Here is a 22,294-nt window from a genome sequence, read left to right on the forward strand (position 1 = left end):
ACAAGAGCAAACGAATCACTCTTACGTTTTCCAATCTATGCAAAGCGAATCAACATTTCCCCTCGGTTTACATTTTCACCCTACGTTTCCCGTATACTCCTTCGCGTGCATACCAATATACACGCGTGCATTTCTTATCTCACGCGAAGCGTATCGACACGGCGGCCGATTTACCGCTGGCGAGGCAGTCGACTTTATTACCAAGCCGATTGCGGAAGAAACCGCGACTCGTCTCGAGTCTAAGTATGTATACGTATACGTATTCGATAGCGGTATGTCTCGCTGGTCGGTCACTGTATTAGGCGATTACGAATATTAATGAACACAACTTAAGTTTGTGGAAATCGTGACTGTAAAAATTCTTCATTGAGTCTATGTGATAGACACGGTACGATGCCTAAAATCTTATATAATTGTTCCATACTAACGACAAATTTGTGTGTGATACCATTTTAGGGAAACTAGGAAAGAAACGTATATAATATATGTACGAGGGTATGTATGATGTAAACACGATTTTAGTACCATTCACAGGGAGGAATCGAAAGTGATAATTTTATTTATCACAACGATCACAACGATCGAGACATACGAAATAATGGCCACATCAAAAAAATATCAAGGTTCTAACGTGATCAGCTTGTTCCGAAATTTGAATCACGTGGAAAATATTTGGGAAATGATTGGAAGAAAAGTTTATGCCAGGTAATATAATTCCATTAGTGAATTATCAAGAACGGGCAACGAAGCGAAGCATCTATTTATTTAAAAAAAGTTACAAAATGTGATTTTGTCATATGCCGAATGCAGTGAAGGAATTGTTGTCAATTTTAATTTTATTTATCTAAACAGCGTGTGAGGCTTTATAGAAATTTCTATCGTCGATTCATCGTTTTTTTTTTTTTTTTTAATTGTTTTTTCATCCCTTGTCCACCCTGTCTATGTATAATATGCAATGATGTATCATTCTATTAACTATGCGTCGCTTATCAAATTTAGGTAATAAAATATTTAGAAGGTGAAACTAAGTTATATTTGGAGTTGCATTTCTTTGATCGTATCTACTCACAAAAATTCGAAATTACTCAACAAATTTACAATCTGGTAGCTGCTTATAGTTCATGGAAATTTATCGTATTATACATCTATTTATTAATCCTTATTACTCTGCAAAATCTACGACGTTTGTTTAAAATTATTTGCAGAAACATTTTTCACGTATGTATCGGATCAGCTGCGCTCTGCAAAGAGTTGAAAGATCACCAGAACGCAAAGATGGGAACGCATGCGTGTTCGATAATTATTTGTTTAACAAGTTAGCTGTTTCGAACTCTTTGGAAACTTTGAAAAATGTGTATCTGAAATGTGTCGCAAAAAGTAAACGATGACGAGTATACTCGTCAAGCACAGAGTATATGTGGCTGTTATAATATAGAATTAAGCTACAACGAAATGACCGTCCTATTTTTTAATTTTATTACTGACAGGGCTTGTCACAATACAAAATATTGCCATTTCTTCATGACGAGTATACTCGTCAAAAATAGCTAACTGATTAAATAGCCTTATGCATGCAGGAGTCGACGCCATGGCGCACGTAGAGTCGACGTCGAACGACGGATTGCTGTGGAATATCTAGGGCGCAGCGCGAAGTGGTTCTCCTTGGGCAACCGATGCCGCATTCCGACCTATGCATCTGCTGCCAGTTCCTTTTCCCTCCTGTTTCTCCTATCATTTCACTGCTTTTCCTTTCCTTTTCCACTTTCGTTTCACGAACTTTATTTGGATACTTCGGATGAATGTCGATCGATAAATATCCAGTACCATTCGGTGAACTATACGCCGCTTATCAAAATTCACTAATGATATCGTAGGAAGTTCGACAAATTATTCGAAAGAAGACTCGCGTCTACAAGAGATACGAATTCACTCACAAATCGTTAGATAAGTAAAACGAGCAAATAACGGCATCCATTAGACTCTCATTGTGAAACAGGACATCCAGAAACTCATAAATCATTTTAAATTTAATTTATCATTTCCCTAAATATTAAAACCGATTGCTTTTCACACTGATCCGTATTCTGACATGAGTTATAAGTAACATACTCTATGTAAGCTTACACGGATTTCACTCAATGAATTATATATCCGATATTTAACCGTCAATTATCCGCCACGTTCATCTTTCATCGTTTTACCCAAGTCGAACTCACTTTGCAACGATTTTCGCCTCATTGTCTGTCCAACTTTCTCGTTCATCTACATTCAGCTTAGGTAGTCTACTCTCATAGACTAGCAAAGGAATAGCTTTAAAAATATCGATATTTTTTTCATTTCAAGGATAAAGGTGCCAGTTTAGATTTTCGTCTATCGCGAGTCCTCGTAACAGGGATTTATATTCTCGTTCTATCGCTTATGACCGTGTCGAACCAGTAGTTTCTCTGCCTCTTTTCCTCTCTTTCTTTGTGTTTTACTTTCTCCGTGATCTCGATTCTTCGTGGTCTCGTTTCTGCCCGTATGTGTCGCTTCTCTCCGTTCGTTTCGCTTGGAAACGCCGCTCCGTTACAGATTTGCCGCATCCTTTTATATGTAAGTGCATAAGTGCATTGCGCCTTGCAGTGGCGCCCACGCGTAGTGTCGCAACGCAGCCCATTATGCCATACCGTTTCTAACTTATGCCGATTGCAGTCTCGCGACCGGATTAGACGGTCTGTCGATTAGGCTCGCCATTGACGTCGTTGCTCATCCAGAAAAATTTCTACCGCCACGCTTGGATGCGAGCGATCTGCGCGTCCTTGAAATTCAACGATGCTCTCCAATTTCAAATGACCGTCTTATTCTGTTGCAAAAGCGATGAAACGATTTTTAGTGAAAAATTGATAGAGTTCGAGGAGTTATAGGAAGGAGGCATTTGCCGTATGGTACGTCGCGTATCGCGTTTACATTATTTTTATCCCACTTCTGAAATTTTTAATCAAACTATTTGAATATTTTTTCGTTAAAATCGATAATGTCGTAATATTATAAATTATATATTTGTATAAATTATATCGTGAACACGTCATATCGATTTCCTTTCTACAAAACGCATTTATTCGACTCATATTTTAGAAAGCAAATAAATACCGATTATCGTCCTGAAAAAGGATAAAATGATCTGAAAGTCGTTCGCTGGGCAATCGTTAACGGCGAGTTAAGAAACGGACAAACCCCCAGGCGATAGATCTACGCCGATATTTAAATATAATATACCCTAAAGTTACGCATTCACCCATATTCTCGCTTATCGTAGATCTATCGTATCCTTGGATCATAACCCACGTCACAAACTAATCGAGCTGATAATTCTTATTTAAGTACAAAAAATAAATAACGATTTAAGTAAGAAAAGAACATAAGCATTAAGAATCGTAGTTTGAACGGTGAGAAATGATGGTAATTTCCTCATACTTCTTTATTACGTTATTTGTTTTCTGCTAATTAATTCCATCGTGCACAATGAGCAAAAGAAGCTTATCCAAGAATTTATTCACCATTCAATTCATTTTCCGAGGAGCGATGCAACGTTCATATGTCTTGCAATAACGGTTTAGAGAAAAGGAACAGAAAGATCTACGTCAGATATCTAAATTAAATAATAGCCAAATAGGGACACAGATGTAATCAAATTATCAAACATTATGCTTACCATGTATTCTTTCATCATGTTATGTTTAGAGTATTATGTTCACGTATACGTGTATTACATTACACGTGACATAACGAGCATACCTCTAGCACATTGAAAAATATTACGTTACCTTTTATGATCGTCAATTAACGCGTTTCGTGTTATTAGAATCATCTCAAGATAAATAATTTGATGTAATTTGCGCGTAACAAGATTTTTATTCTAAATCTAATAGACAAAAAAGTGTCGCGAGTGTTTTATTCAAATAACGCATAATCCTATTTTGTAAGAAATGAAAAAACATTGAATAGAACGCGTTATGCGCTTTTAATTATTCTTTCGAAACGCTCGTCAATCTGGAACAAAGAAATCTACAAAAGGAAAGGATATGAAATTGCGTTCAGATGAGGCATAGTGGAAAAAAAATCTCGAACAATCTCTGTTCCGTTCTAGATGTATCTAACCATCGACTTCACCATAAGATAGCGCGTCGCTGCAACGGAGTGCAACCACTGCAGCAGCACTGGTTGCATCGGTTTCGCTCACAAGGATTCCCTCTTTCCATTTGGCTAATCGGCCACGAGATCTAACGGTTTCTCATTATAATACCTGGATACGTGTTCGGCCGTTCGTTTGTGTGCACCGTGCGCACCGGACACGACAGGCATAGGCGCAAAGCAACAAAGAATCGCGGAACAGTAAGCGTGGAATATAAATTTGGACGTTCGTTAACCTTTTCAGTTCGCCGAAGTAAATCATTTTCTTCTGGATAATGACTTGCTTCCTTTGTTTAAAGGAAAGCCGACGCGAACAGCGTAAAATGTGTAATAACAGCGATAGGCGCACCTCATTTAGGCACCTCTCAAGTAGGTTGAAACATCGATCAACGAACTTCTAGATGACGAAGCAAATTTTACTTAAAATTTAAGTAAAAAATAAAAAGAGAGAGAGAAAGAGGATGTTAATATAACACGGGCCAGTTGCTCTGTAACTGATTTATTATATTTATTGTAAAAATATCTTAATAAACAAGCACTTTAGTATCAAATGCATCGATCAAAATACCAGAACCAAATGTATAACAATTAGCGATTACTTTCACCGTCAATCGAACATCTTAACCAATAGAGCGAGACGCGATCATCCAGATTATCCTGCAATGTCTTCTCCCACAATTTTCTCGCTGATCGACACGATCTCATCGAGCTAAACGATTGGAACAGGTAAATTTGCCAATCGTTGGATACAACTGGGACCTCCTTTATGCAGCAATGGAGAAAAGTCGACGATGACGCGTCAATCGAAAACTGGGGGACACTTAAAAGTCGCGGCGCGCAAAGGCGAACAGGAGAAAACCGTTTGAACGCCTCGCGGAATAAAATAGCCGGATTCTCGCGAAAGGGAAAAGACGTGCCAGGCAGACGAACTGACAGACGAACCGACCGACGGAACGTGAATATCTGGGCTGATTTCGAAATCGTTACTAGAACTTTCTTCCAACGAATCACCTCCGCGATAAACCGCTTCCAACGACTGGAACTTACATACAAAGATTTAAAATTTGCATTTAGGATAACTACTTATGCCGGTACGAGATATCTATCGAGTAATAAGCAATAACGTTCTTGATACAATTTTTTAACGAAGTACTGCTTCTATTGTAGTAGTAACTAGAAAACCTGCATCTATGAAGGTTAGAAGAGGATAGATTTGCTAATTAGAAAATATCGTCGTAATGCTATACTTAGACATGTCGAGTAATTTGTATTTTATCACGCTGAAATGTTTTCCTCAATTGAGGTAATAATACCGGTTACTGAGTTTCTACTTACATAAATTACGTAGTAATAATACTAAGTATATAAAGGAAACGTATTGTATCATCTAATAAATAATACTCTAGTTTTCAGTAAGACAACGTAGTTGTAGTGGATGAGTAACGACGAAGAAGTAGGCAAAAGCTGTTAAACGTTGGCTATTTTAATGTAACTTCGAATAGAGGAAACTTAGAAACGCTTGATTTATCGACAAACGCTGTTAACGTTAAATTATATTTCTGTCAAAAAATCGTAACAATATAAATCTTAAAATTAGATTGAAAACTTGGAATATCTATCTTCTCCGCGATGAAATAGCCTACGACTTTTACATGACAGAGATTCATATCGGGCTATATGATCGCGGAGGAAACGCAAAATAGAAATGCAAACCGCGTCCAAGGAGGAGGTTCCCTGATCGGCATTCTCGAAGTGGCGTCGACGCACTCGCCAACGACGCGACGTCGATGACGAAGGCGTCGAAACGCGTCGAGGAACGCGCGCGCACAAAGAACACCTCTCGACGTGGTGTCAACAACCTCATCATCCTCTTTCACTTGTGCCAAACGTCGCCGCAACGCTGACTTTTATGTTCTGTCCGCCCCCGTCGATGATGTGTCAGCTTCTTCCTCCTTTTCACCAGTGCAACAATGGCGATCGATCGCAACATCATATTCGTTTCGCTATTAGCGAGTGATCGTAAAGGTGCGTTTAGACCAAGCGGACGATTTTATTTTAATCAAATTCATCTTCCAACAGCAGGCGATTTTCACGATAATAATACGATAATAGCGTGGCCTGCCGAAATTAACAGGATAAGTAAATAAACTTAACAATATTGTTATGTAAAATAATTATATAAAATCTCGTCATTTAGTGTTTGTTCGCCGAATCGTTCGCTCGCACTCGTCGTGGAAGAAGCTCTTTCGAAGTAAATTAGGTTACGGACAGATTGCTCGATAATCGCTTACATGAACTTTGTTTGGTCTAAACGCACCTTAATACATTGCATCGTCGCATCGCGCAAAAATGTCTGACGTAAAGGTATTGTGTAACAAACTAGCGATTAATGGTAGTATTTATATTGGTGTTTGCGTTTGGGTTTGCGGTTGCACGAACGCGAAGTCGCGTTAGGTCGAGACTTAATTGTCAATGAGCCTTTCAGGGATCTGACTAGAATTAAACGTTTCGTTGGTTTCTTTAACACCGGACCTGACAACGATTAACGTGTACGACATGTACTGTTGAAACTACTTAACAAAGTATTTTAAGTCAAAGTGACAATGATGTTTATCAAGGGGTGCGATAGATACAAGACCAGGAAACGTTTGTTCGTGATCGTCACGAGAAACGTTAGATAACTTTACTAATTTCGTGTTATTCGTTGTCGTAATCCGAGATTCCTCGCGGCTCTTTTTAGAAATATTTTTTTTAAACACAGCTGGTGTAACTCGTTAGATGAGCATCGTGTTAATTACAAGTCGTTGGTACTCCTCTATTTAAGTGAGGTATACGAAACATTGGAATTTTGCGCGAAATGTTTGATACAAATTTTTAACGAGTGCAGGAATTAGGGTACACGTATTACGTAATAGCTTAGGATTATAATAGTTACGGTTTTGAGTATGCATATGTATGTTGGTCGTCTTAAGTCCGTGAATGTTTAAATTACGCGTTTCTCTTTCGTGTAACATATAATCTCATATACAACGGACAGTTACGCTTTCTTAGCATTATCCAATTTTTGAATAATTTAATTATATGAACTTAATTAACATCACTCTATATCACGTAGCAAAATTTTTATTTTCTCGCTATTAATTTACAACGTGGTTTCAAGTTACACTCGTCGAATACGTATAAGACGATATGTTCCGTTTCTTAAATTGTATTCCTAAAGATATGAATTTGCATAAATGTCCGCGGTATATTGATCATGAACCGATGCACTTCGAAAGTTTACCTCCAAATCATCGATGGTAATCGACGAGATGAGAAATCCTTTGAAGCAAGCACAGAAACTAGGGTTTGAAACCAAAGTGAAGAACAAAAACCGAATCGAATATTTCGGATGTTGAAGCGTTTGTCGCAGCTAGTAGTCGACTTTCACCATTGCGTTCGGCGAATGATGCGCCGTGCCAGATAAAAGCATGTCGGGTCGTCGGCAAAAGCCAACGCTGCGGCCAACCCGTTCCATCCTCGTTGCAACGCTCGTCTCCGTGGCGCTTCTCTCACATTATGCAATTCGAAAGAGACATTACCTCGACTTACCTTACGTATGTTCGCGAGAAGAAGCTACCGGGTATAATACTGTGACGCGAGCTATGGAATCGCAACGTCGCGTGCTGATCGTAGGAAAACGCGTGCTCTTGCACGTGCTACACGTAATGTTATGCTCTCGAGCATTCAATACTCTGATCATTTCACATTTGTTCAGATATCCCCCGGAAAAGAACGTGGCAAGAGCGCATAAGAGCGCAATAGCTGGAATCTAGATGTTGTTGATTGCAAAATTAACCATTTAATCGTTAATTTAATTTACCATTTAAACTGCTTTACAGAATTTGATCGCAAAATAGTCATGTGAGCAGGAGAAATAGACGACCCTGATATTCGTAAATAAACGGCAAGCGAATAAAAAGCGAGATTATCTCGTCGATGCACAAAGTGGAATGGTGCACTGTATGCCAGACCGTCTTGTTCGACGAGAGCGGTGTGCATCCTTGTCGAACTAAGACAAAGCGCAGCATATATATACTCCAAGATTTCGATATCGTATCAAATAAAACACTGTTTTCGATAATCTTTTAGCAATCCAACTATACTTTATACATGTGTAATTTATACATACAATATTTTTCTCCCATTTTAAGTTTCTGCTTGGTTCCTGATGTAACATAAAGTTAAATGTCCTGGTCCTTGAATGTAATTTTGTACCTGGATATTTATAAAAGGTCGTGTATTTCTGAATAAACCTAAATTACAATAATTTGGGATACGAAAATGTGATTTTACAAATTTGAAAGTCAGATTTATGCGAACAGAAATTATTTGAAGGACGCTCGTAATTGATCCATGGACGTGCACCGTAATGAATATGGAATATAGAATTTTATTAATGAATGCAACAAATGAAATATATATTAAGGACGGCGAGGCTAACGCTTTACGTGCATCGAACTCGCTAAACACATATCCGTAACGAGATCTGCTAGCCAGATAAAAGACGATATAAAGATTCTACATCGTACGCAATCTTTCGTAAGCTTTTCTAAACCATTTCTGTAGATGATTTAGTGGGGCTGAACTGTCGTGTCATTGACCATAAATCAAAAACCACAACGACCCGCTCGGTTACGTCAATTACGAATATAATTATACAGCACGGGGCGCATAATTCCTCGAATCGAGTCTGTTACACCTTCGACGGTTCCGGTGACACCAACTGATATCACTGGCATACAAAACACCCGAACGTAACGGTAACTTTAAAAAACGTCGTGCCTGGCTATTCTTTGTTCGCGAAAAACATTCTAGATCATTCCCAATGATAGTTTTACCCAACGTAATGATAATTTTAATCAATTTATACAACAATCTATGTTAAGTTACGCACATGGCGTAACATTTAGAATAATTCTATCGAATTGGGATTGATCGTGTTTAAATTGTTCCAACTTCAGCTCTGCCCTGAAGAAACAAACTACGTTGATGCAAACGTGCAAGAACACTGCGAACTACTGTCAATCACTGTCAACTACTGTGAAAGCTTAAAATTTATAAATGCCTTGTTCTATATTATACGACCGGATTTTCGTCCCATCACGAATTACACCACGTTTCGTCACCAAACTTCTCGGGATTCGTGTTAAAAATCATGAGAAATCATTCAAGATTTTCCGCTTACGCTATTCCGTATTAGAAATCATGAGAAACTCGGCGTGATTGCAAGCGATCGGATTAATCATACGAACTGTAACGCTGCTATTTTCACCCCGTTCATCGCCTGATCCGGCATTCGTGTCTCCAGCTATCCTTGGCTGGAGACTCTCGCATACCTCGAACAACGTGTTTCCAAGTATACCGAAGTAAGCCTTCGACGTCGAATTTTTTACCAGGGGAAAGGCTGATTAAATTAACAAGGAACAAAGACGAATTACATATATCGTTGTAAACGAAGTAATATCGGCTGAAAGCATAGCTTGTAAATATGCATATACGCGCGGAGTAACGTCGACGAGGAGATTCAGGGCAAGGTAATGAGAGAACTTCCAGAAGGAGGAGGACGACCGGTTGTCCTGTTCGAATCGCTTGACTTAAGGAGATCAACGAGCCGAATATTAATCAACAAGAGGCGCGGCACCTGCATCCTTGGCACGTTAAGGCACGTAATACCGTCTACTACCGCAATAAACCACTGCACACCATGCAGTCTTACCGTTATCCGGAAGGTGTTTGTGCATTAGCCATCCGGTACGATACTCCTTGCTTCCTCCTCCAACTTCGTATTCGGATGGCCCTGCCGCATTTAGGCTTGTCACGTTAAAACGGCAGTTCATCAAAGTTCATAAAAGTCCTCTCTCGTGACGAAACGTCTACAAATCATTTCGAACGTTACCATCAACGGTAAACGTAAATGCCACCGTTGCTAAGTTGTCATATACGCGACAAAAGAATGGTAAATATGAGTAGAGTTTTAGCAGAATGTTGAAGCTTACTTATCAAATCATGAGCATAAAAAGGAATATTAATATGTAATAAAGAAAAAACATTTTGATCTATTTAATCTTTTATTAAAATCACCAAACGGAAAAACAATTAGTGCGTGAAGTGCGTGACGTTAATTAAAGGATGTATAACATTTCTGATATTGTAAATTTAAATCAGTATAGATCCCATCGATTTGAATATTATTCTTAGTGCTACTTTCAATGTTAATGAAAAAATCGTGAATACGAATTTTATTTATTTAATTCAAACAATAGAGTGTTTTTCAAAGAACACAGAAACGATAATATAATAGTTGACGGTATATAAAATGCAAATGAAGAAAAAGATCTGGAAATATGTAAATTAATTAAAGAAATGTAAGTTGCGACGCATCTCCTTTTGAAAGATACGTATGCTTGAAAATCAATAAATGATTGCTTAAATCATAGCTTTTGCATCATATTATAAAAACATTTATAAGAAATTAATGGATTCTCTGAAAAGAAGCTACATTTTACGTTCATTTGAATATCGAGCCATATAAGATAATGATACCATACGGTTTCCAATATTAACTCGCATACAAATTACTATCAAATCAGAAATACGACATAAAATAATATGTTAAGTAACATCACAGATTGTGGTATCTCTACCTTACTAATAATAGTCTAACTATTTATAAAAATGTATATTCCTTGTTAGGTGTATAAATTATTATTTAGTCGAGAATTTTTACATCCAAGTCAACGTATAATAAACTTTTATCTCAATCTTTGTAAGCTTTCGTCAGAAACATGACCAATAAGAAAAGTGTAACAGGACATGTGCTTAACGGGCAATTTCCTTATGGCGACGAGCCGCAAAAATGTTATTTCTCGTCGTAACAGCTACACGCGTAAACGTGAAACTCCGTTCGCCGCATCGGCGTGATTGCGAATTAATTAATAAGACTGTAACCTTACAGTTTTGATTTCCATCCACTTTCATGGTCGTAACTGATCCACATGGCCACGGCCTTGGTTATGACCTTCCATAACGAAACCTGAACAATTTTATCATAAAGAATGTTTTAAATACAATTTCAATCGCTATATCGACTATGTTGCTTAACAAATCCTAACAATGTGTGTGGTCAGGCAATATTTAATTAATACATTTCATTAATAAAAACAGTTTCTACCTGAAATTATATTTGGAAATGAGTACGATATTCGTAAGGCTTTCGTCTTCGTTTTATTTCCAATTATGCCAAGGTCAATTAATTTACGATATCACGACAAACTTATTTATTCCTCTTTGAACTGTTCGATCATGGACATGAACGTAAATACCAAGCTGGGCAATGCGATTTATTCGAGAAACTGGATTAAACCGAGCGAGAAAGTTCCGTTGTTGTCGAAAGCGTCCGGCATTAACATGCGCCTGTCTGCCTTGATTGAAACCGTGTCCTCGGAAATACATTGAATTAGAATAGCTCTGCATTTATTCGATTACTGATTTTTTCTAGAGCAATGTGAAATTTCGAAAATTCCATGCGACGAAGACGCGAGCTTTTATCGGCCTAAGAAATTTGTGTGTGTACGATAGGGCAATCGGATTTAGTCTTTTACTTATTCTTAGAAATTTTCAAATCTAGCATAATATAGAAAACATAAAAATTTTGAAGAAAATATTTGTCATCAAAAGCATGTGATACGAATGGCTTTTGAAGATATTATAGTAGAAGCTTTCGTAAATTAACTCAAAATAATAATTTATTATAATACTTGGAAACTAATATTAAACTAATATCGATATATCTCTTTGAGAGAAATTTAGAGATTATTTAGCGATCGTTTAGTGATCGATTTCTTTCAAAATACCTACGCTCTCACCCGATCACAACCAAGCTTCACCGCAAGGTGTAAGAGAAAAGTGATGAAATAATTGCAAAATTCTTGGGACTTTCTTATAGAAGAAACGCAACAGTGCCAGAAATGCGAATGGATGATGTAAGGAAATAAATGTCAATCGTTGCTCGATTCAGCTGTATATGAAACCTAACTCCAACCGAACTCGTAGAATTTTCACAAATTAAATAATGACAATTATCGATAAACCTATATCGATAATATGTATTCGTACAGTCAGTCAATACGCGAAACCCTTAAAAAGTACTAATATTTTGCTTAAATATTTCACTTATCTACCTTTCTACCTATATTTCCATATTCGATTTATACTTCAATCCTGCGCTCATTTTAGTAAACAAAAAGAATGTTGTAATGTCTAAATTGGAACTGCCATTGGAATTAGCAATGTTTTAGGAAGATATTTAACATGTAACTGATCGTGCATATCGATACGATCTTTTCTCATATTTAATCCAAACTGAAGATAATTTGTAGCGTTAGAAAACCTTAATTAGCCTGTTTCCAGAAGCTCTAAACCTTTAAGCTAACGACCAATTAAACTGGCTGCTATGGGATAACCTCTGTCGGAATGTCGATCAGGGTGGCGTATGGGAGCTGGGTGTCACGGTGAGTCACGTTGCTCGTGTTCGACCTTCGCCCCCTTCCAGCCTTCTCCGTTATTTTATATCGAATAGTCGCCTCGGCCTTACGATTATTATTATTATAATCACGTTGCGATCGGTCAGTATTCTGCATATTGTACGACCGCACCAGTACGCTGACTGTGTACGAAAACAGTCGCACCTGCAGGAGTTCGACGAATTTCGATGGCTAGATACGCGCCTTATATGTGCGAACAAATCGGTGTAATAACAATAGACGGAATAGCAACTGTTTAGAATCAATCAGCGAATAATATTTATCGACGATCGCATGTTATACAGAATTAGATGTAATATTTTAATGGGATATCCTATTCCGTTAGCGAATCCTGTCATTTGTGTGATATAATAATCGTAGAATTATTTTGAGAGTTGATATTTTAAGAATAGAACGTCTTAGCCCAAAATTCTTTGGAGATATTTTCCTATATTCTCTATTACGAAGTAAAATCTCTTACGATCGAATTAAAGTAATCAGTTGGCAGAAAATTTTTGAATGCTCGTCGACGGGTGGAACAAAGCGAACCTTCGCGATTTTTATCGTCAAATGAATTTTGAGGTGGTTCGCGTGAAAACCAACCTGGATCGAAACTGGTCCCGCGAGTATTCAAACAACGGCCAAGAACAAAAGTCGAAAAATAAGGTAAAGCAGTAGAAAAAGAAGGGATTCGTAGAGATACGGATGATATTGGGGATAAAAAATTATTTTAGCATTTAAGGCAATAGGATGGGGCAAAACGGACGAGCACTGGGGAGAAGGGGACGGGGAAGAAAGAACGTGGCAGACGTTATTACCGGGCCTCTGTTAAGTCTTTGGATGGCATTTTCAGTGGAGGAGAATAAAGGAAAAAGGAAAGGGAGATCGGGTTGGCGAAAAAGAGAAAGAGAGGGCGTGAGAGGGAGAGAAGAAACGTGGCGAGGTATAGACGTTACCTCTTCTTGAAGTGACGAGGAGAAGAGAAGGAGGTTCTACAAGGAGGTGGAAGAGGAACAACACGTGACCAATGACTTATATAAAGGTGGAGAACGACAGGGCGCAAACACGGAGTTTTCTCTGCGCGGTGGAGCCTGTGCACGCAAATTGTGATAATAGTTTTTTTTTCCTTCTTAAATAAATAATCGAATTTTGTTACCGCTACTCGGGAGAGAAGAGTAATCCGATCTCTGTACCACGCGGGACACACGCATTCGTAACCATGAGGACATACTACGTGATAGCTGCCATTCTGATCGCCGGTACGTACCCGAAATAAACGCGAGATACGAGCAGGAGGATATAAGAGGGTGGAGAATAGAGAAAATGGAAATGTTATCGAGGAGAAAGAAACGGGGGAGGAAAGTGTTACTCGTGGACGATCACGATCATTTTATCGGAAGTGGAGGACCTAAGTGTGTGACATATGCCTGTGGATCGGGAAGAGAGTGCGCTCTTCTTTCGTCGCGATTGTCACGATGAACACGATACTTGTCGTTTCACGAAACGAATAAACGAAATGGTCGGAAAAGCTTGTGTACGAAATCGTTAATTCAATGTTTTACGAGCATCGTTAACATATTTCTTTGATTTCGGTATCTTATTAACGTAAATCTTGAAATTTGCACACGATCGGTATGTTAACATAGATTTATTTATTCGTTTTCGATGAATTTCCCTCGAACAGAAAATTTATTCCTCGTGTATTTAATATTGGAATTTTATCGATGCTTGAAAAGTGTTTTATCTGTAATTTCATTTGCAAATTGGAGTACTGTATCTATCTCTTACCATATTTTTTAACAGAATATCTACCATAAAGAATATAAAGTAGGTCGATTTAATATGCGATTGATAATCAGGAAAAAACCCACTTGCAAATCTTTAAATACCCCTAGTAAGTCTAATTTCTACGTCTAACCAGTACAAGCTACCAGTACAACCAATATCGCGTATCAAAATATTCCCGTTAACACCGCGTACTAGTAAATTATCTAGAAACTTCTCTGCATTTCCCTTTACTCTATCGCTGTTCGCGTACGATCGTAGATCGGAGAATACCCACTGTACAAATGACGTGCCAACAATTTGAAAATGGTTATCGAAGACGATTATTATCGACTTTCTCGGTGTTCCAAACGAAACATACCGTTGAAACGAGATCGAAAGGCGTATTCAATTTCCGTGCAAAGAGAAACCTTCTCGACACGCGTTTCCATTCTTTTTTCCTCCCCTTCCCTGGGCTACTCTGGCTGCAACAGGATAACCTTGGCCCAGATCTTGACCCTTCTTTTTATCATCCACTACCATCGCGATCGAGCACAAAAATTCACTCTTGGGGGCCAAAGAGCTAAAAAGTTTATAAAACGATCAACGTGAATACGTTCTACGGCCAACGATATCGTGAGCGGTTCCGATTACGGGGCTACTTTGTCGGATTCGAGACGCGACTTTTGATAGCCGGATCGGTCCCGAGAAAAATGAAAGTGAACATGCAACGCACACGAGATTGAGAGGGTCGCGAGCTTGTAAGTATAGGCGAAATTACAGGGGACGAAAAGTGTATGCGTGTACGTGAGAGAGAGAGAGACAGAGAGAGAGAGAGAGAGAGAGAGAGAGAGAACACACATATACGAAAAGGAAACGTGTAGAGGAGAATCGAGTGAACGGGATGCTGGGAGGGCCCAGTCACGAGTCGTGTTGGTGTTGCGGCTGCTGCTGGGTCTGGCTCTAGACCCCAAAGTGAAAGCGCCTGGCGAAAGTCACTTTGTGTCCTTACATAAGACGTTTAGGTTATTCAGACATCATATGCCACGAGAAAAGAACAACAGATTATTAGGGGTAATTTCTAGCCTGAAGACAATACGCGACAAAAAGGCAGCATTACCATCGATAATAAATACCTGAAACGGTGTCGACGATCCATACACAGTTCGTCTCCCTGCCATGCTTTTCCCTCTTGAAACGCGATTAGAAATGTGAAGGGAGGGGCGCAGGGAAGGTATAGAGCTAGATGAAGGAAGTGGAAGAAGATGCTCGCAACGATGGGGATTAGCGTCTTGCGGTCGACGATCAATTTTATTGTTTAATCTTCTCTCGAAAGCAATATCCAGCAAACGGTAAAATTGAACGCTATTACCGCGATCCCTGGCGTGATTAAAGCGTTATATCGGGTGTAACCGCAAAACACATTTTTCTCAACGGATCCTTCCCGTCTTGAAAACTCTAGCCATGATTAGACGATTTCAACGCAGAAATATCCAATTTAGGATTATTTAAAGGAATAAATAGTTGGCTTATAGTTGTACCATAACCATCGACGCAATTGAAAGTTGACTCCGGTAATTGGCTTGGTATTTCGAATTACAGCGACTGCCTTTAACTTGACTGACATTTGCTCGTTGTTAGTTTTACTACTTGAATAGCCTTCTTTACGATTGCTTCAAAAATTAATCGATATTTCAACATTCGCCGCTATATAGGTATAGTAAAACACAACTTTCCTAAACCATTCCTAATACAAGGTCGAGTAATACAAGGAACGACAAGAATTTCCTTGTTTGTTTCGCTATTACAGCGACATTCCTTCCAACTGCTCTCTATATAAAAAACGAGCGAAGTTTTCACATTGATTAGATTATCCTCTCTACTTTTCTCCGATTTCACGTTAATAATAATAATGCATTTGTTCAACTGCAGGCACAACCGCCCAAGAATCGTTCAAATGCCCAGACGATTTTGGTTTCTATCCTCATCATATATCCTGCGACAAATATTGGAAATGCGATAACAACGTCGCGGAATTGAAAACTTGCGGCAACGGACTCGCCTTCGACGCAAGCGACAGCAAGTTCCTCACTGAAAATTGCGACTACCTCCACAACGTAGATTGCGGAGACAGGACACAGCTCGAGCCAGCGATTAGCACGCCGCATTGTCCTCGCCTCTACGGTATCTTCCCCGACGAAAAGAAATGCGACGTATTCTGGAATTGCTGGAACGGAGAGGCTTCAAGGTACCAGTGCAGTCCTGGACTCGCTTACGACCGTGAAGCCAGAGTCTGTATGTGGGCCGATCAAGTACCTGAATGCAAGAACGAAGGTATGTTCCGATACTTCTTTACGTGATCGTACATCGAACGCTCCATTTTTGTCATATAAATTGTCTTCATAAGAATATCTTTCTCGTATAATCTCATTGTCAGTTTGGTTTGTTCCTATTCAGTCTTTTAGCAATTTTGAGTTAACTAAATTCCAGAAAAACAGCAAAGAAATCCTTTTTCATGAATTGATATGTTTTTAATCGTCGTATAATTTTCCTACCTTTCGATTTTAACGTCTTCTATAAAGAAGCTTTGAAAATTATTAGAATCTATACTCTCTTTTCATCGATATAAATCGTTACCAATAAACGGGAGTACCAAAAAGATTGATCTTATCTTATTAGTTTGTCTTCACTGAAAATCAATTAACTATCGACGATTCTCGTTTCTCCTTGAAACGATATTATATTATCCATTGGTTGCGTTGCTCATCGTTCGATACGTGCAGTGATACCTGACGATTTATTCCCACGCGCATCCTGTATTTCCTTGCGCGGTATCCTCTTAATTCGCGTGGCACGATTCAAAGTCGTAGCCTTATTTCGCCATTCACCGGCTTCTTCCACTTGGCCCTTGGTGGTGTTTCATGGCCTGTACGATTGCGAACCAAGTAGCTATGGCGACGCGACACCTTTCTCTCTTCTATCACATCATACTCTATACGTTTATCGCGTTACACAGAGGTCGCAGGAGGTTTCACGTGTCCGGCCGCGGGCGAAGTGAGCGGAGCATCCGGCAGCTTCAGCAGACACGCCCATCCTGAGGACTGCAGAAAGTATTACATATGTCTGGAAGGTATCGCTAGGGAATACGGCTGCCCGATCGGAACTGTCTTCAAGATCGGCGACGCCGATGGCAGCGGTGCCTGCGAAGACCCCGAAGACGTCCCTGGATGGTAAGTCAATTTTCCCCTTTTATTATAATTATTTCTTTTAGACTTTTATAATTTATTCTTTAGAGATTATAGTTAGACTGCGACTGTTTACACATTTCTGAGGGATTTAAAAGAGGTTCACAAATTTACGTGAATGTAATTAATATGCAAAGATATATAAAATATCTCGAGTAAATTACTCGATATAATATTTAATAGGTGAAATAAATTCCTACTAAGATTTCATTTCTTAAAAATATGAATTTGCATAAATGTCCGCAGTCTAATTATAGTGTAGTTCACCGTTTAACGTTAATAATTTCATTTATTAATCTTTCATCTTTCTAAATCGTTTTAATCGACTAATTTGTTTGGAAATGAAATCGAAAGAACAATCTTTGTTTTTCGATTTTTCAACTCTGTAATTTGATTTAGTTGATATTAAACGAAAGCTAAAAACAAGAGTAAGGAATTTCCGTTTTCAATTCTATGATAAATTGCTTGAGTATTTTCCAAACACGTTAGGGACCTTGTGACAAAGTTACAGGAAGGAATTTGTGGTGCTATGAAACACGTTATTGGAATAAGAGAAAATGCATTCCTGAACATAATATATTCAAATGTCTGCACGAATAGATTGTCATTAACAAAGTTTCCTTCGCTTACAACAACGAAAAAAATGTCCTCGTTTTTACAAGTAGACCGTAAACTTCCTTGTATACTTTTTGTCGCCCCAAGCTTTGAGTAATAGCGTTAAAAAGAGTTAAGAAGGGAGACTATCACGTAAATTTAAACAGATCAGGAAGCTTTGCGACTAGGTGTTACGTAAAGACAAATTCTGGATAAACCAGATAGACCCACGGTGATTATAGTCTTTAAAACTTAGCCGCATGGTTAAAAGTTCGTAAGATATTTCACCTTTTTCGAGTGACGTAATTAAACGGATATTCACGGTACACCTTGCTCTCATAACGTGTAGATAGGTTTTGCGTAACAGCTACCCAAATGTTGCTAACATAATATTTATATAATCGTTCTTGGGGACAGGAATAACGTGTGTGAAAGCCATATAATCGAAACGTGTTAAAGGTATAAGTAGATGTTAATTTGCTCGTTGAAAAACAAATAAACATTAGTGAAGATAGTAAAGGTGACGATCTTGTATCATTCATAAACATACAGAACATAAGATACCCAGTAAATACTTTTATATATTATTTTGTTTGTATTACCTTCTCTTTTAATTACCCCGATGAATGCTACGAAACATTTTGAATGAAACGTACGTTTCGGTGATAGACGAATACTATCAGGGTAACAATAAATATCGTGAATTAACAGCTGTTTCTAACATATGTAATTAATTAATATAATATCTACAATTTGTAATAGTATCGTTCTATTAAAATTACTTGATGTACTTTGTCGCAAAATGTAATGCTATAAATATCCATTACGGTACCTTTCCATGTCTGAACGGATAATATACATATAAATGACGCTTAAAAATATTCGTTCGATATCGTATTCGTAACACACATTTTCGGGAACGGGCTATACAACGCGTCTTCTAAGCACGCACGCACTCGCGTACTAAACAGATCCGGTCGCGTAATCACTCCTTCTCACGTACACGTGATTAACTGTAAAAAAAAAGACACGAGGCTGCACGCGAGGTAGCACGTCATGCATGTCCTAACTCCCGGATTTTTCCCGGTGTTCTGCTTCACAGTGAGGATTACTACGGTGACCTGGATCTAAAGAGCATCAGGAAGAGCGAGCTGCTTGCCGGAATTCAAAATTCAGGCGAAACCAGGAAGCCTCCTCAAGGCAAACCAAGGCCCCCATCGGCACCTGCGAGGCCCAACGCACCCCTTCAAGAATAATTTCTAATCTATCTCCCCTCTCTTGATTCCCCCATCTGGTTCCTCTCATCTTTTTTCCTCTCCTCTCCTCTCCTCTCCTCTCCTCTCCTCCTTTCCTCACCTCTCTCACGTTTCACCATTCTCCAAATACCCTTACCAGAACTCTCCTTCGCCTACTTTTCTATTACACCACACATATGCAGAAACAATGACACACGCGTATACAGACATAAACACACCTAGCCGAACAGAACAATCTCGAACGAACGATCCTGATGTTCGATATTTCGAAATATATATCGGTTACGTTCGTTTCTTGCGTTCCCATTCGAGCCAAATTTTTCTACATACGTACGACCGACCTCTGTATATCCGGTTATAGCTTCGTATTCGATGATTTGACTCGGATCCCGGAGGAATTGCACGATTAGAAATCCGTGAGATGTTTCTTCGAATTGTCTCGCGAATGTCTCGTGACTGAGGAGTAGCGAGGAGAGTAAATGTCAAATTCCTGCACCCGTGTTGACGTTCATCCGTGTGCCTCGATGCCGACGCGATGGCAACGCGCGATTAGCTAGTAATTCTCCACGCGTTGCTTTTAAGAAACGTTCAACCGAACAATATTATTGCCAATATCATTGTCGATATTTAAGGTTCTCAACATTGTATTCACAGTATATATTGATGGTCTAGAGGATCTCCTACGTACGATAATGTCAAGAACCTTAAATATTGACAATAATATTGACGATATGCTGATCGTCTGAATGCTCCTTTACAGTTCTTGTTCTTGGTTGTGTAATTATTTAAACGAGGAATTGCATCGGGTAATATGGTAGAAATGACTAAAGAACTGATCTTACCTCCGTCAACGCGTGGAAAAGTAATTAAAATCTACGAATATCGTCTATCTATCCTCGATGTTTGCCCATCTTCGTTTCCATCAGGCACTTCGATGATCAAAATTGAGACGCGTATTCTATATATTGAAATTCGAATTGATAATAATTCGAGTGGCAATCGTATCGTCTCATCGATAACTTCTATCATTCTTTCTTGCCTCTTATCATCATTTAGCCACTTTGTTTCTCCTTCGTATTTGCTGTTCACACCCCCTTCGCTATCGTAAGACATACGATTTGAAACGGAAACGGCGGCAAGCTCGTTAATCACGATCTGTGCATCGTCTAAATCGCAACATGTTCACTGAATCTGGTTCCGAGAAACGAAAATTCGATGAAAAAGTTCAGTGGATGAGGAGTTCTTTTTTCGAAATTTTCTCAATTCGAGCTTACCTCCACACACTCTTGGCCTCGGTCAAGTATGCTTGCGTAAGCTAGACTCGTCCGTATATTTTTAAGTAATGTGAAAAATTCGTAAAATAAAAGGAACAAAAATTCGTAAAAAAAAAGTGGTTTATGTGCTTCTGAAAACCCTAATCTCTCATCCTATCACGTAAACGTTCTTCGTGTTTGCTTGTTTTTTTGGAAATTTATTGTTGTAATTCTAACTCTTGCATGCTCGTTAAAACTATAACAAATTTCATATGGTGAATTTTGTGAATGTATTAAACACTACAAACACTTTATCGTAATTACTTAATGCACTAAATATATTTATGACGCATCTATGGAAAGATATAATTCAATGATGTATAATCGAAGATGTGAAATTCAATATTCTGCAACAAGTTATATTGTAAGTCACTTAACGTATTAATTTCTCTCTTTTTTATTATTTTGTTTCCCTATTAAACCATATAAAGGGTACTTTTATAATTTCGAGTATGCATTTAAGTATACTTATAAATAATAAATTTCATAGCGAAGACTACTATGGCGATGTGGATCTGAAGGCACTACGGAAATTGGGATACAAGAAAAAGTGACAGGACGACAAACGCGCAAAATCCAAATAATTTTAATCAACACTTAGAACTAATCAGAAGATTTTGGAATTCGTAGAAATCGATTAATTTCCTGTATCTTCTGATCAATTAAAATAATGAAGAATCGCATGACATGTATTTCGCTTAAAATCATTCGCATCATCATTTATGTATATCCGTTGATGTTACAATACATAACTGTAATATACGTTGCTATGTAAATAAATTACTATTATTAAAAAATATTTTGTATGTTACATTATCATATATGTAATTTTATATAAAGTGCGAGAAGCAGGACACTTAAATATTTCCTATCGTTAGGTGTCTGTCATGGTATCAAAAAATTGTTTACGACAAAGATATATTAAAAAATTTACTAAACACATAAACATATAAATATATACTAAAAGGTCAGCCGTATGTTTTCAAATTATACCGTGCAGTTTTAATCTGGTTGGATTATAACTGATGTCGAGATGAATTCATCGTCCTGTAAGTATAGTACACTATGATCTTGAAGTGATCGTGAACTTAAAAATTTAAGTTCGATTGAAATAATATTGTAACACCTCGTGCGAGAAAATGCGAGAAAATTGTAAAATATTATTTATGAAATAAAATTTACAAAGTATTCATAAAATACTAATAAAATATTTACATTAGATTATTGAATTGTATGTTTGATCTTATCTTCATTTTATATGTTAACTTATATGTCATCTTATAAGCTATAACATACGTTTCAATTTCCGATGAAATAAAGTATTTATACGTGGGTATATATTTACACGTTATTAGTCTATGTTGATCTTAAGTGTTTTTTAAATTATT

The 22,294-nt window shown here is 38.0% G+C and overlaps 1 protein-coding gene across 2 annotated transcripts; it reads left to right on the forward strand.

The window, feature by feature from the left end:
- Positions 1-13,765: 13,765 nt before the first annotated feature.
- Positions 13,766-21,705, forward strand: LOC126916845 (protein obstructor-E). 2 transcript variants are annotated; one of them, XM_050723072.1, is made up of 4 exons: positions 13,766-13,993; positions 16,431-16,832; positions 17,515-17,728; positions 21,397-21,705. In XM_050723072.1, exons 1-4 carry the CDS (start codon positions 13,954-13,956, stop codon positions 21,458-21,460), a joined length of 720 nt encoding a protein of 239 aa, XP_050579029.1. In that variant the 5' UTR covers positions 13,766-13,953; the 3' UTR covers positions 21,461-21,705. The 2 variants fall into 2 exon arrangements, with proteins under 2 accessions (XP_050579029.1, XP_050579028.1); XM_050723071.1 differs by lacking the exon at positions 21,397-21,705 and adding an exon at positions 19,440-20,983.
- Positions 21,706-22,294: the final 589 nt, after the last annotated feature.

This window comes from Bombus affinis, chromosome 5 (genome assembly GCF_024516045.1).
Source record: "Bombus affinis isolate iyBomAffi1 chromosome 5, iyBomAffi1.2, whole genome shotgun sequence".
NCBI classification, from domain to species: Eukaryota; Metazoa; Arthropoda; class Insecta; order Hymenoptera; family Apidae; genus Bombus; species Bombus affinis.